This window comes from Centroberyx gerrardi, chromosome 12, assembly GCF_048128805.1.
Source record: "Centroberyx gerrardi isolate f3 chromosome 12, fCenGer3.hap1.cur.20231027, whole genome shotgun sequence".
Lineage (NCBI taxonomy): Eukaryota > Metazoa > Chordata > Actinopteri > Beryciformes > Berycidae > Centroberyx > Centroberyx gerrardi.
This window is the reverse complement of record NC_136008.1, coordinates 1,923,698-1,939,449: the sequence shown is the minus strand read 5'-3', so window position 1 is coordinate 1,939,449 and position 15,752 is coordinate 1,923,698. Positions and strand designations below refer to the sequence as shown.

General features: G+C 45.2%; 1 protein-coding gene across 2 annotated transcripts in view; it reads left to right on the top strand.

Moving 5' to 3' along the window:
- pik3r4 (phosphoinositide-3-kinase, regulatory subunit 4) overlaps positions 1 to 15,752 on the top strand; it is a 47,343-nt gene that overhangs the window by 976 nt on the left and 30,615 nt on the right. For both annotated transcript variants that reach the window (XM_071898899.2, XM_078287322.1), the window contains exons 2-10: positions 480 to 1,214; positions 2,571 to 2,704; positions 4,194 to 4,404; positions 5,426 to 5,809; positions 6,322 to 6,456; positions 7,563 to 7,784; positions 8,326 to 8,499; positions 9,205 to 9,350; positions 10,153 to 10,356. In XM_071898899.2, coding sequence (XP_071755000.1) covers positions 497 to 1,214; positions 2,571 to 2,704; positions 4,194 to 4,404; positions 5,426 to 5,809; positions 6,322 to 6,456; positions 7,563 to 7,784; positions 8,326 to 8,499; positions 9,205 to 9,350; positions 10,153 to 10,356 — 2,328 coding nt within the window. In that variant the 5' untranslated portion in view covers positions 480 to 496. The remainder of the gene's footprint in view (positions 1 to 479; positions 1,215 to 2,570; positions 2,705 to 4,193; positions 4,405 to 5,425; positions 5,810 to 6,321; positions 6,457 to 7,562; positions 7,785 to 8,325; positions 8,500 to 9,204; positions 9,351 to 10,152; positions 10,357 to 15,752) is intronic.

Genomic DNA, 15,752 nt, shown 5'->3' with positions numbered 1-15,752 from the left:
CCCTTGGTCTAATGGCTGTAAACTAATGAGAGCATGGTGGATGATTGGTCTCCTCTATCTCATTCCAGTAATATTGTTAGTTCTAGTGTTTCTCCACATTTCCCATAAGTCCTCCTGCCCCCCCTCCCCCTCCCTGAAGAGGATCAACATGTTGGAAGTGATTTCTCCATCTTCCTTTCCCTCCTTCCACCATCTGCTGCCAGAAACTCTTTCAGCTTTAGCTCCGTTTGCTCTGGAAGAACAGAAGAAGAACCTCTTCCTGTTTTGTGCCGTAAAGCGATCCAGCAGATTTCCCTCCAGATCCACCAGGTGGAGAAACTATGGAGGATGCAGAGTAGAGGCTGACAGGCTGATACTGATGGACTGCTTTGTTTAAAGTGATCATACTAATGATTTAGTATGATGATTTTTTGTTAAAATGCTCCATGTAACACCTTTAAATGATCTGTCTAAATCTAAATTGTCTATATTCTCCTCAGACTTGTGCTGAAGCATCATGGGTAATCAGCTGGCGGGCATCGCCCCCTCTCAGATCCTGTCTGTGGACAGCTACTTCTCCGACATCCACGACCACGAGTACGACAAGAGCCTGGGCAGCACGCGCTTCTTCAAGGTGGCCCGCGCCAAACACCGGGAGGGGCTGGTGGTCGTCAAAGTCTTCGCCATCCAGGATCCTTCGCTGCCGCTGACCAGCTACAAGCAGGAGCTGGAGGAGCTGAAGATCCGGCTGCACTCCTGCCAGAACTGCCTGCCCTTCCAGAAAACCTCGCTGACGGAGAAAGCGGCCATCTTGTTCCGGCAGTACGTGCGGGACAACCTGTACGACCGCATCAGCACGCGCCCCTTCCTGAACGGCGTGGAGAAGCGCTGGCTGGCCTTCCAGATCCTCACCGCCGTGGACCAGGCGCACAAGGCCGGCGTGCGGCACGGCGACATCAAGACGGAGAACGTGATGGTGACCAGCTGGAACTGGGTGCTGCTCACCGACTTCGCCAGCTTCAAGCCCACCTACCTGCCGGAGGACAACCCCGCCGACTTCAACTACTTCTTCGACACGTCGCGGCGGCGGACGTGCTACATCGCCCCGGAGAGGTTCGTGGACGGCAGCATGTTCGCCACGGAGAGCGACCAGAACACGCCGCTGGTGGACCTGACCAGCAACAACCAGAGGAGCCGAGGGGAGCTGAAGCAGGCCATGGACATTTTCTCTGCAGGTAGAGCGGCACCTTTCACTCAGAACTAAACTAGGTCTGGGTATCGAGAACCGGATCCACTTTAGTCCCGGTTCCAAATTGCCTGATTCACCGGAATTGATAAGCCGCTGCACTAACGATTCCTCTTATCCATCATTAAGGATGTTGAACAGCTGGATGCTTCTCTTGTAGCTGCACAACAACCTTTTTAACCCTTTCAGCGCACTGTCAGTTACAAACAATTCTGACATTTCAGTTCAGTCAGTGGAAACATCTAGGGATGCCCCGATAACGTTTTTTGACGCCGATCGTCTATGAGCCATATCTGCCGATACCGATCGGCCATAGATAGTTTTTTTGTTTTGTTATAGCAGCTGGTACAGCAGTATTATAAGTCAGTTTCCATTTAACATACATTTCATCCATCAAATTGAGTCCTGGTTAAAAAGTATCCACATTTTCTTTTTTTCTACCTCAATATTTACTTGATCATTATGTAAACCATGTGTGTTCTAGGTAGGCAACATGATACAGTGAGATAACGAAGCACAAGACTCAGACTGATGCCACTTGCCTGTGTTGTTGAGTCGAGTTAAATAAATGGAGACGCCCTCCGAAGATATATATCCGTTTCAGTCTTTGTTTTTGTATAAGTGAATGTTCTCAAGAGAGAGAGAAATGAGACTTTTCAGTTGCCTCTCTCCTGTTAGGGTCTCGACCGTCGTCCGGTACGAGTGCAGATCATTATGTAAACAAACGCACGTGGCATGCGATGAATTGATGCCTTAAATAAGCAGAGAATTAAATGAGGGGAAGTAGCGGACGTGACGGACTGTGATGTTACTGGTTGTCCATGAAGATTTGTGTTTTTAATTAACATGTAGCCTAAAGAAATATGAATTCAAGAAGTTCAAGAAGAGAAATGGCTTGTCATCTTCTCTTGTCATCGATGTCATCGATCGGTTTTTGCAATCGGCGACTATAAAGCATTATCGGAATTCTCCGATCTCATATTTATACTGAATATCGGCCGATTCAGATTGCTGGCCGATCGATCGCGGCATCCCTAGAAACATCAGTGACGTTTGGCAGCGAAGCTCTTTGGCAGCTTTCTACAAAACAACAGAAGATTCTTTACAGTTCCAAAAATGGCAAAAAAAACACAAAATTACTCCAAACAGCTCATGCATTATGCATGCATAATGCATTATGCTCAGCATAATTAATTATTTTGGCAGTAAAAATGATTCTTGGCAGGCTTTTTTTTTAGTTTACCAGTCCTTGGCAGGTGAGCCAAAAAGTGAATTTTGGACACTGGCTGTAATATGTGATGCTGTAAGTCACTACCCAGAATGCACTGCATTTTGTCTCTTCCAGGCTGTGTGATAGCGGAGCTGTTCACAGAGGGCGTCCCGCTGTTCGACCTGTCCCAGCTGCTGGCGTACCGGAAAGGACACTTCCAGACGGAGCAAGTCCTCCTGAAGATCGAGGACCGCAGCATCAGAGAGCTGGTGAGGCTGAGCAGAGTGAGACTGAGCAGAGTGAGACTGAGCAGAGTGAGACTGAGCAGAGTGAGACCGAGCAGAGTGAGACCGAGCAGAGTGAGGCCGAGCTGAGTGAGGCCGAGCTGAGTGAGGCCGAGCTGAGTGAGGCCGAGCAGAGTGAGGCCGAGCTGAGTGAGACAGAGTGAGGCTGAGCAGAGTGAGACTGAGCAGAGTGAGGCCAAGCTGAATGAGGCAGAGTGAGACTGAGCAGAGTGAGACTGAGCTGAGTGAGGCTGAGCAGAGTGAGGCCGAGCTGAGTGAGACAGAGTGAGGCTGAGCAGAGTGAGACTGAGCAGAGTGAGGCTGAGCTGAGTGAGACAGAGTGAGACTGAGCAGAGTGAGACTGAGCAGAGTGAGGCTGAGCTGAGTGAGAGTGAGACCGAGCAGAGTGAGACTGAGGCCAAGAAGAGTGAGGCAGAGTGAGAGTGAGACTGAGGCCGAGCAGAGTGAGACTGAGGCCGAGCAGAGTGAGAGTGACACTGAGCAGAGTGAGACTGAGCTGAGCGGAATGAGACAACCAACACACAGAGCAGCTCCTGAGCCCCTAACAAACCATACATATACTGTACATGCTGTATGTAGCCTATACTGTATGTGATGTTTGAGTGTGATCTTGGTAGAGTGAGGTTAGACTGATATGTCGGTTATCAGCCAGTCAATATTGACCACCTGCAATATGATGGAAGAGTGTATGTGGTATGTGGGACATTATGTCGTCATGGTGGCATCTGTCTGCCTGTCTGTCTGTCTGTCTGCCTGCCTGCCTGTCTGTCTGCCTGTCTGTCTGTCTGCCTGCCTGTCTGTCTGTCTGTCTGCCTGCCTGTCTGTCTGTCTGTCTGTCTGTCTGTCTGTCTGTCTGTCTGTCTGTCTGTCTGTCTGTCTGTCTGTCTGCCTGCCTGTCTGTCTGTCTGTCCCATGACAGAAACTTCATCCTGACACCACAGGTTCCCCCTATAGAGTCGATGATCTGATTAGATTTTGGAGCTCCTTGCTGCATATATCTGCATATTAATGAGGGGAAATGGCGGGAGATCAGGCAGCTCAAGTGACTCTTGTTTTACTAAAGCAGCTTTAGGGTGACAGGCTGTTTTCATTTCATTAGTCTGGTTTCAGTGGAGAGTTTTAGTGTCCCATGAGGGTCTAAATGCTGTTTCTGTGGGAAACACTGAATACCTGGAATTTTTTGGTATGAAAAATGTAAAAACAAAAATGTAACAATACTGAGCATTGGCACAAAATGTTGGTGTCGGTCCATAAATATTTATCATCTTGCAAAGTGCTATATTGTTTGAACCATAGTGATAGTACAGAGCCTTCTCTCTCTGTCTGTCAACTGTGTTTGTTCTCTGAAAAATAAATCATGCATGTATGTGTGAGTTTCAGCTTGAAGTGTGATCTCGGGTTGTAATGTCTAAGTGTGATGTTTGATTGTGATCTCGGGTGTCTTGTGATGCAGGTAGCCCAGATGGTGCAGCGGGAGCCGGAGAAGCGTCTGACAGCGGAGGAGTATCTGAAGCAGCAGAGGGGGAAAGCCTTCCCAGATATCTTCTACACCTTCCTGCAGCCGTACATGGCTCAGTTCGCCAAGGAAACCTTCCAGTCTGCTGACGAGCGAGTGCTGGTGATCCGCAAAGACCTGGACAACATCCTGCACAACCTGAGAGGAGGTCAGTAAAGGCCCTGACGCACCAGGCCGACGCTTACCGACGGCCAGTGTCGGGCCGTCGGTAAGCGTCGGTGTCCCTAGTTTTTGCGGTGTGTCCCGCACCGTCGGCACTAGTCGGACCCTGTCGGAGGCTTTTTGGCCGATTGAGCATGTTGAATCGGCGTCGGAGCCCGTCGGTGAGAGAGATCACTTTGATTGGTAGTTCGTGTTTTGCCTCTGGATGATCGGACTGATAAATTCCTTCAACATGTGGAACTGAACAGGAATGAGCCGAGCGAAATTTTTAAAATCGGAGGTTTCATTTATCTCCAGCTCTCGACAGGTTCGGGACAGCCCCTTGAGCCTGTCCCTGGAGTAACGTTATTCATGATTTCACCCATTTAGTGCGGTTTCTCCTTATTTTTCGCCTCCGCCTCTTCCTTTCTTCTTCCACAACCAAAAGACCAAGGGCTGACAACGCCAGTGCCATTTGCAACTTCTTATCAGACATAAGGTATGGAGAGTTATTTCCCCTCACGCAGGCGCAGAACGTACGTGCTAGTTGGCCGTCGGCTGTAGTCTTTGCGGTGTGTTCAAGTGCAACTTTTTGGACCAGACGCAGGCGACGTGAGGCGACGCAACAGTCGGCCTTCGTCGCCGCTGGTTCTTTGAAGTCGGTTTGGTGTGTCAGGGCCTTAACAGCATCTATAGCAGCCAGATATTTCTCTGACTGCCACAGAATGAGAGGGGATACTGAGTCACTGCGTCTGTCCTTTACAGTAATTTCTTTCCCTCTTTTTCGTCTGATGATGTTATTGCCTTTTTATTGATTCATTATACATTTCATTGTTTTAATTGCACTGTATTGTTTTGATTTTATTATTAATTGATTGTTCATTTTATTGTATTTGTTGGTACTTCACATGACCACTGCTTTAACCTTTTTGTTTTGTGAAGCCCTGTGCTGTGTGATACTGGGCTGTAAATAAATAAAACTTAACTTGGAACTTGTTGTATTAAAGCGGCGGTGTGTCTCCCTGCAGGCTCCTCCTCCTCTCAGGAGGTGGGCGGGGCAGTGAGCTCGCGGGAGGAGCAGGGTCTGATGGTGCTGGTGTCGGTCATCACCTCCTGCCTGCAGACGCTGCGCTCCTGCGACTCCAAGCTGGCGGCGCTGGAGCTGGTGCTGCACCTGGCTCCCCGGCTGGGCGTGGACATCCTGCTGGACCGCATCACGCCCTACCTGCTGCACTTCTGCAACGACCCGGCGCCCCGCGTGCGCGCCCAGGCCGTGCGCACGCTCGCCAAGGTGCTGGCGCTGGTGAAGGAGGTGCCGAGGAACGACGTCAACATCTACCCAGAATACATCCTGCCCGGCATCGCCCACCTCGCCCAGGACGACGCCACCATCGTCAGGCTGGCCTACGCAGGTAGCTTTTGCAACTGCAGTTTGGATAAAATGTTGTTTCTTTGGTACAAGTGATAGGTTTACTGTAGGGCTGAACGATTTTGAAAAAATATCTAATTGCGATTATTTTGACTGATATTGCAATTGCGATATGATTTGCGATATTAGAGGGAATGATCATTTTTACATCATTATTCTCATTTTCATTGAAAAACGTATTAAAATGATTATGGTTTGATTTTTGCGGGGATCTGTACCAAACAAAGATCTTGGTCTTCTTAAGTCTGTAGAATATGATGTGTAGGCAGGACATCTCTGCAACACGACAACATTTAATTTAAAATGGTATTTTTACACACATTTCGCCTTTAACAAATATTGCGCCTCCTGCGATTTGAAAATTGCAGTAGGCCATATTGCGATTTTGATAAAATTTCGACTAATTGTTCAGCCCTAGTTTACTGTCATCGGTTTACTAAGGTCACTCTGTCTAATTGTTTGTAAAATGGTTTGTGTTCCTCTCTCGATGGGTAGAGAACATCGCCCACCTGGCAGAAACCGCCCTGCGGTTCCTGGAGCTGGTTCAGGAAAACAACGTGAACACAGAGCAGGACCTGAGCGGGGAGGATGCCGAGGAAACCCTGCACCCCAACGAGAACTACGACTCAGGTAGAAATACGCTTCCTGTTACAAGGTGACATTTCTGCTGTATTGGGTCAGAAGTATTGCTGCGTTCAGATCAGAATCTGTTTTTAATTGCAAAGTAGACAAAGACAACAGGACCTCATACAGTGTAAAGAGGATGGTCAAAGAAATACTATGGGTACTATATGTACAGTCCACTGTCTATATTTCTCTATCTAGTCTATATTTTATATTCAGCACATGTGCACAACAGAGGCTTTGCAGTTTCATCACCAATCTGCTCCCAGCAGCTGAGTCTCCATGATGGAGGAACATGTAGAACTGTGTGTTAGTTAATAAAGTGTAAATCTGTAGCAAGCAGCTAGAAGCAGAGAGCAGCTGAGTCAGCTTGTTGTGGTGTGGCTGTAGATCCATTCAGTAACGTTCTCAGTAAAAGTGAATAGTGTGATAAGGTGGATTTGGTTACTGTGACACAGTAAACTGTCTTGTCTTTAGCCCTAGTCTCTACTCCAAAACACTCTGAGTTGTAGCTTGAGAAGAGTCAGCTCAGTTAACCTGAACAAACTGTTAGCTAGCTAACTAGCCGGCAAACACACTGATGTTAATGTGAACATGCTAACGCTAGCTGCTACTAGATACGTTAGCTAGTGTGCTAATCAGATGTGTTAACAACAAGACAGTGATGTTAGCTGACCAGATACTATGGTTAGCTAGCTAACAAGCTGACATTATCTAAACACTAAATCAATCAGATGGATCAGTGATGAAATGATCAGTTCAGTCAGAAACAGACAGAAATTAACCGTCTGTTCAATTCTGTTGAGACATTTAGAAACACAATCAGCTGTTCACAGAGCTGAGGGCCTCCAACATGGCCGCCAGAGGGGGGGTTACGGCAGCTGAAAGTCCTCTATACACCCCTATGTACCTCACATGTAGGATTGGTTTTGTATGTAGTTCCCATATTGAATACTATTCATATATCTACCTCATGTAGAACACCTGTCGGTGTATATGCCTCTCACCGTATGTGTAGAGACTTAATACACTGTACAGCACAACATAGTATTCTTTAAGCCAATAGGATCTTTGTATCAGCCTGACGAGCTCGCCGCACGTTTCCTCCTCAGAGCTGCAGGCGCTGCATGAGATGGTGCAGCAGAAGGTCGTGACGCTGCTGAGCGACTCGGAGAACATCGTCAAACAGTCTCTGATGGAGAACGGCATCACGCGCCTCTGCGTCTTCTTCGGCCGGCAGAAGGCGAACGACGTTCTGCTGTCGCACATGATCACCTTCCTCAACGACAAGAACGACTGGCACCTGCGGGGAGCGTTCTTCGACAGCATTGTGGGTAAGGACGCTCGTGAAATGTTTACGTCGTTTACTAGGACCGGATGTTGGATAACAACACCTGTCGGTTCCGGATTGATTTTTGGTTTCGCTGTTGATTTTAAGGTATCAGAGCCTCAAAATACTGGATATTCAGATTATCACCTTCTCACCTAAAACAGTGGTTCTCAAACTAAAGAGAGTATTTCTACTACACAAAGTTATTATAGTGTCATTTTTCAGATTTTTCTAAAATTTTTGCTTTTTTCTTGTGAAATACTGAAGAGTTTCCAGCCTCTCTGCCTCCTCTGATAATCAAATGAATGTAAAATCATTCTTTGGTTGACCTGTTCACCACTCTGCATCTGCAGCCTGCGATGCGGAGGGAGTAGGCATCGCTTCGTTTTATGGGGTCCCGAGGCTAAATGGTTGAGAACCACTGACCTAAAACACAGTTTGCAGTAATCCTCCTCTCTCCTCTCTCCTCTCTGGTGTTTTGCGGTGTGGTTTGTGCGGTGTGGTTTGTGCGGTGTGGTTTGTGCGGTGTGGTTTGTGCGGTGCAGGCGTGGCGGCGTACGTGGGCTGGCAGAGCTCGTCCATCCTGAAGCCGCTCCTGCAGCAGGGCCTGAGTGACGCCGAGGAGTTCGTCATCTACAAAGCTCTGAACGCTCTCACCTGCATGTGCCAGCTGGGTCTGCTGCAGAAACCACACATCTACGAGTTCGTCAGCGACATCGGTAAGATCAGCAGCTTACAGCTAGTGGGTGCTGCTGCCTGATGAGAACACTGCGGCAGAAATTGTCAAATTCCGCTCCTGAACGAAGCTCCTCCCACTCCATTTAGTAGTTTTTCTACTAGCTTGGCTGTTTAAAAGCGTCTCTCACCCCCTCCCGTTCCTGAAAATCATTCTCGTAATGGTGGAATCGATGAAGCGAGCGAGTAAACTTGTTAAACTAGTAAACTTGCTAGCTGCCTCTTTACTTGTCAAAGTGAGACTGGTAACCGGTGACATTTCTCAGTAGGTACGGTTAGCTTAGCTGTTAGCATTTATGTACGCTGCTTTGCTAGGTTTGTCCTTTGTAGGCCTCCGTAGTGCAGTGGCTTTGCTGTGCTTTAGTTACAGATGTGTTCTGGTTTCTGTTGCCCTCTAGTGGTCAGAAAGTTTTGCTTATTGCACCTTTAATGGTACACGATCTACCAGTTATGCCACCGGTATGCCCCAGATATATTGTCATTTTTAAATTTCATTTGGAATTCAGCTTAGTTTATTTAAAAAATATTTTCAGATTTTATTTTTCAGAAAATTTGAAGCTATTACCTCAGCGGTTGAGGCAGTGAGCGGTGTGTTGAACGTGTTTTCTCTGTAACATTGTTAAAGGGAGCATCCCAACGTCATCCTTAATAACTGGATTGTATGATTTGTCCCCTCCGGCTTGCCGTAGCTCCGTTCCTGTGCCACCCCAACCTGTGGATCCGGTACGGAGCGGTGGGCTTCATCACGGTGGTCGCTCAGCACCTCAACGTGGCCGACGTCTACTGCAAACTGATGCCCCACCTCAACCCCTTCATCACCCAGCCCATCATCCAGGTCAGTCTGCTCCTTCATCATCCTCACCCCACACCTTCATCATCCTCACTCCTTCATCATCCTTACACTGCACTTTCATCATCCTCACTCCTCACCTCCTTCATCATCCTCACTCCACCTTCATCATCCTCACACTGCACTTTCATCATCCTCACTCCTCACCTCCTTCATCATCCTCACTCCACCTTCATCATCCTCACATTGCACCTTCATAATCATCACTCCTCACCTCCATCATCCTCACTCCTCAGTCCACCTTCATCATCCTCACTCCTTCATCATCCTCACTCCTCAGTCCACCTTCATCATCCTCACTCCTTCATCATCCTCACAGTGCACCTTCATCATCCTCACTCCTCACCTCCTTCATCCTCCTCACACCACAGACAGTAGACTGTACATATCAATTTACATATAGACAGCAATCCTGGAAAAGTTATGGACTTTGAAAATTTGTTTTTTAAAGTTTTTTAAATTTGCAAAATATCATTAAACTTTTGGAATAGAAATAATGAAATAATTTAAAATAGTGATACATTTTTGTAAAAACAACAATTTGGAGTAATTTGGAAACATTTTACAAAAATGAATTTAGATTAAAATGCAATTGGTCAGACTGCAAAGCTGTTGCTGTGAGACTCGAACAAAACACATTTTCAGAGTCATAGGATTTATAAAGGCTTCTTTATACATTTTACTGCAGTAGTTACGGAAAAGTTTGGGAATTTAATTGTAAAATAAGTGTGGGAACATATATATTGTATATCGGTTTAGTTTCCACAGCAGACTGTTGTATCCTCAGATCGATAAGGAGCTGGTGCTGCTGAGCGTGCTGAAGGAGCCGGTGAGCCGCTCCATCTTCGACTACGCTCTGCGCTCCAAAGACATCGCCAGCCTCTTCCGCCACCTGCTGCTCCGGCAGAAGAAGCGCGCCGGATCCATCCCAGAATGCCCCATTCCTGAAGACCCGGCCATCGCCCAGCTGCTCAAGAAGCTGCTGTCCCAGGTCAGACTGTGAGGTTATTACCCAGCGTGTCACTGCTCAGTTAGAGGGAAACCAGCGGTCAGGGAAGATTGAGAGGTGTCCAGACAGGGAAAGTCAGAGAAGTTGATCAATTCTAGTAATTGGTAAATAATTGCTAAATACAGTTTCAGTGCTTTGTTGTCAGCAACCCTTAGATGACACACACATATCAGGATAAAGTACATGCTATAAACTAAATATAATACAATATGTACATATCCGGATAAAGTGCATACTGTGAAGTGCACAACTCATAATGCAGCAGCATATTAGTTAAATCATTTATCAGTAGGAATGATCAAAAGTAAAAACAAGCAAACTTAAAAAGAAATAAAATAAAATATGGTTGAAGTGCATATAAGGTAAATGATAAATGGTAATAAACACTGATCACAGAAGTCATGCTGTACATTGTGGAAGAGTCATGGAATATGATTAGCATAAACATGCAGGAATCCTCATTATGTGAACTTCTGACGCAAGTTAAAGTAAAAGAAAAACTGGAAAACCGCTGGATAAAACCTTCAACCTTCAGCTTCTCAGCAGTCTGTAGTAAACAGAAATGTCTACTGATATATTAAATGAGTCAGTGGCAGAGACAGGCGAGTGGTGAACAGCTTTCCCCTCCGGCCTCCGACTTCACCCCTCTCTGTAAATACAGACTGAAATACTGAAGCTGTTGCAGATCAAAACAGAAACAAAGCCAGTTGCAGAGTGCCAGAGGCTCAACAGGGGGCGCCACGCTCCCACTGCCTCATGTTACAGGTTTTAATGTTGAGCTGCTGTTATCTGAACTGATGGAATCCCATCTGTAGCTGCCAGCAAGAATCACACACACACACACACACACACACACACTGACTGAATTAGCGTCGTCTTTCAAATTACTTCTCAAGACCTTTTCTTAAAGCTGCGTTCACTAAGACTGAAATGAGGACCGTGTAGAATCAATCACGCTACAGTTAACGTTGAACATGGATGTAATTTGTCAATCCAGCAGGCTTGTGAAATGAGAACCATGCAGACTCAACTCTAAATTGCGTCCATATTCGATGTCGTTGTGTTGCGGTTGATTCTACACGGTCCACATTCCAGTCTCAGTGAACGCAGCTTTAAGTTTATTTACTAGAGCTTAAATATTTCATTCTGTTTTTACTCTGTTATCACTATTGCTGTTTTTTGCTTTTGAACTTTGCAACTCGTTTTGAGAAGTGCTATGTAACGCGCGCACACACACACACACACACACACACACACAGTAGAAAAAAGTGTACATTTCTTTGACTGTCAGCCCAAAGTACAATTCTGAGTTTCTTCAGAAAGTTTTCTAGTGTTGTAGATGCGAATGAAACTGTACACACACACACACACACACACACAGCCTTCTCAGTCATGTAGTTAGTAAGCTGCACTGCACACCCCCCAGTCTGTCTGTCCTGGATCCAATCAGACCAGACTGTACTGGAAATACCCCCCACCCCACCCCCCCCCTCTGACCCCCCACCCAGTACCAGTGAAATGGTGTCATAGCGGTCCCACCCATATTCCCATAGTGTGCCAGACCATTTTGTTTTGGCATTCAGAGCTAAAATGTCTCCATATGGGAAGATGAAAAGCCAGGATGCTGAAGGAGTGGGTGGGGGGCGTGGTTAGAAGGGGGGGGGGGGGGGGGGACAGACAGTATTACAGACAGCCACCATGTTGCTTTGGTTAATCCTGCTTGTCTCATCAGGTCACAGAACAGTGAAGCTGTTGGAGAACAGGACTGCGTGTCACAGGAGGTTATGTTTCAGTGCCGTTTGTCTGTTTGTCTGTTAGCAGGATTAAGGAAAAACTACTGACCTGATTTTCATGATACTTCGTGGAAGGGTGTAGCACGGGCCAAGGAAGAACCCATTAAATTTTGGAGCGGATCCGGATCCGACTCACGAACAAGCAGTAATAGCACGAACCTTGGAGTGCCCTTCTAGTTTCCGATTTTTTACTCGGATCTGATTTTTTTGTTGTCTTACCTGTTGTCAGTCATGATTGAAAAGCGACTCATATCTGACATCAGTATGAACAGATCCTCTCCGGTGACGCAACATGAACAACAACAAATGACGTCACGTTTACGAGATGGAACATCATGGAAGCTAGTGAAAGCGATATTGCAGTTTAAACATTAATTTTAAGGAATATTTGCAGTGGAGTTCGGTTGAGACTTTGTCTGCTCATGAAGATAACTTCCATTATTGTTGCCTCCATCTTTTTCTGAAGTGCGCCAATTGCAGAGTGACAGACAGTGATCTGCTGTGGAGTGTGAGGTGAAAACCACATGAACTCAGATATCAGATATGTATCAGATCTTAGACCAAATACACACGTGGCCCAAAAGATCAGATTCAGTGTGTTTTTTGGTGTTCACATCGGATAATACCAGATAATACACGTCCAGTCTGATCCTCACTGCCTCTTTATGATCGGTGTAACGGAAATTAAGTACAGCAACTCATTTCTCCACTGGGACTTTCTCCGTCTTTTGTTGTGGTTGTGGGAAACCCCGCCCCTCCTTCACCGTGCTCGATTGGCTGAGAAAAAGCGGTTCACGTCACCCAGCGCTTTTCTGAAAAGTTGAACATTTCTCAACTCTTGAAAGCGCTCCGCTCTGATGAAAACACCGCAGGCCGCAGCACTTTTTCGAGAGCGGCCGCCTTTTGTGCTCCTCGCTGCGGCTCCACGTTGGTTTTAATCTAAAAAAAGGCGGTGGCAGTTTTGGGAAAAAAAAAAACGCTATGTGTGAACGCAGCCTTAGAGATGAAGCGGTGTCGTGCCAACATGCCATAAACTGACACTTGAAACATCGCCCAGTTTCCCCACAGCGATCATTACAGTTTCATCTTGAATTCGTCAATCACCGTTTAAAAATGTAGATCCCACCATCAGTAATCAAATTTGGTCAGATAAAGTCTTAAAGCTGGTAACATAAATCTTGTTCACAGTGAGTTTGACATTGATGTCGGTTATCGTCTTCTCAGAGTAAATGTCACTTTCTGCACTTTTGAAAAACTCCACAGTTGTATTGAGGATTATTGTACATCAACAGAACGGAGCTCAGGTTTGAGGATTTTTAAGGATTAGTTTGAGGTTGAATCACTCTTTCTTTCGTTCTCCTTCAGTTCTCACTTTGGTGACTAAATAAAAAGCGATAAATATTTGCTCATACAAGCCGCCTGACTCCAACACTTGACAGTTTACTGACAGCCTCACATCTGACTCTGATAGGATTCCTGAACAAAGCAGAGTGTGTGTTAGGGGGTTTTGGGTTTTGGGTGAACTTAACATCAGTCTGCTCAACAGATTTCACAGCAAGTACTCTTTCAGATTAATGTCTTTGATACACGATAGTAGAACGGAAAAAACAACACTAAGAAAAATAGCCTGAAGAAAGAAATGTGTGAAATAGGCGAATAGAAAAGGTCGCACAGCACAGAGTGATTACATTAACAGGAGGAATGGGGAATGTTAACAAAAACAGTGTTTCCATTATTCAGACTTTATCGTTATCTCGGGTGCCAGGTAAGCACTGGAATCAACACAAAACACAGAGTCAGGCCTCCAGTAAGCTTAAAGGACGAGTCCAGCATGAGTTTCTGCTCATTTTCTACATTTTCCATCTCTTCAGTGTTAGTTTTACAGGCACGCGCCACGACTAAAGCTATTTTGAAATCAGTTTTGCCAAACCTCTCAGGCTCATTCACTCCCATTCAGTTCCAAACAGCAGAGAAAACAACCGGAGGCTTCTGATTCAGTCGGTAAAGGTGATCCATCACTGTGAATGAGAAGCAACAATCTGCATCAGAACGATGATATCAGGCTGTAAACTTTTATATTTTGAAAGAATCTGTTTCATATTAACGCGTCGCATTCAGGAACACAGTGAGAGACGGGACGGGACAGCAGGGGGCGTCGCACCTCCGCTTTCTGCTTCTTTGATTTCCACGTTTTCCTCCAAAATAAAAGTTTCAACCAATAGCTAAGTTCTGTGTGGTTCCGTTAGGCCCCGCCTCCTGTCAATCAAAACCCAGTCAAGCCAACAGACAAACCAAAGACTCTTCCTCCAGCTACAGTCTGTAACATGAAACATTCATTAAAGCTAGATTTAAACTGCTGCTCCCTTCTTTACTGGGAGAAACTCTAGTAATAATATTTAGAGTTTGTTTCAACATATTTACTTTGAAAAACAACTAAGACAAAATATCAAATATATCCTAATGATGTGATCCAAGCTGGAAAACCATCTACAGTGATGGAAAACAGGAAATAAGGAAATGAGCAGAAATGCCAATCACACTTTAATATTTGTGAAACCGTTTCAGCTCAGTTTCAGTTTCAGTTTAGTTTAAATGTTCAGTTTGAGTTTAGTTTGTATTTAATTTCAAAATGTTAGTATGGAGTGTGTTGTGGCAGCCGTTTTCTCTGCATACTGACAAACCTGCCAGGATGTGCACAGCAGGCATCAGTGTATTGATAATGTATTGATCGTTGAAAATCGGCGAAAGACTAAATTGAAAAAGAAATGAAGGTCATTTTTATTTTATTTCTGTTAGTTTTGGAAGCAGAGTTTTCAGTTTCTGTTCAGTTTCAGTTTTTTCATTAGGTTTAAATTTTGTTTTTTTGTTTCAGTTTATACAAATAAGGTTTTAGTTTCATTTATAGTCAACTGAAACTGAACTGGGATTAAAACCATGCACGAGACTAGTTTCAGTTAACTATAAACACAAATAAACTCTAATTTTTACAAACTTGCTTTTAACTGCTAACATTATGATTTTACATCTTTTTAAAATCTCTTTATAGTCCATTAAAGGATCAGGCTGGTGTTTTTTAATGCATTTCTTACCATCAACAAATCCTATGAAAATAACAAAATCAGCAATGAATTTGTTTTGCTAACAAGTCTCGTCCATGTAGCCGGTGCCCAGTGCAGCCTCATGTCCCAGCAGCCATAGAACTACATTGTATTAAAAACTATTAAAACCCGTCACAGAGCCATGCTGCTGCTCTGCAGCATATTTCATCATCACGATGCACCGGGCCGGACGACTTTTTCCTCAAACGACTTAATAAGCCGACCGTAAACACGTTTTCCATCTCAGGAAAGTAGTTCCGTAGCACAGAAAATAGTCCCCGGCGTAATGAAGAATTTGATTTGGTAATAACTACAACAGTCTGACTTTTCATAGTAACAGTTAGTGATTTTTAAAATGTAAACTATGTCTTTGTGAGCTGTATTTAAAGGTTTTTAGCTTACAATTGGAGCCAATGACTTCCGGGTTGACGGATAAAAACGGAACGTGGGAAGTCAGAAAGTAACGGGAGTAGAGCAAACACATTGT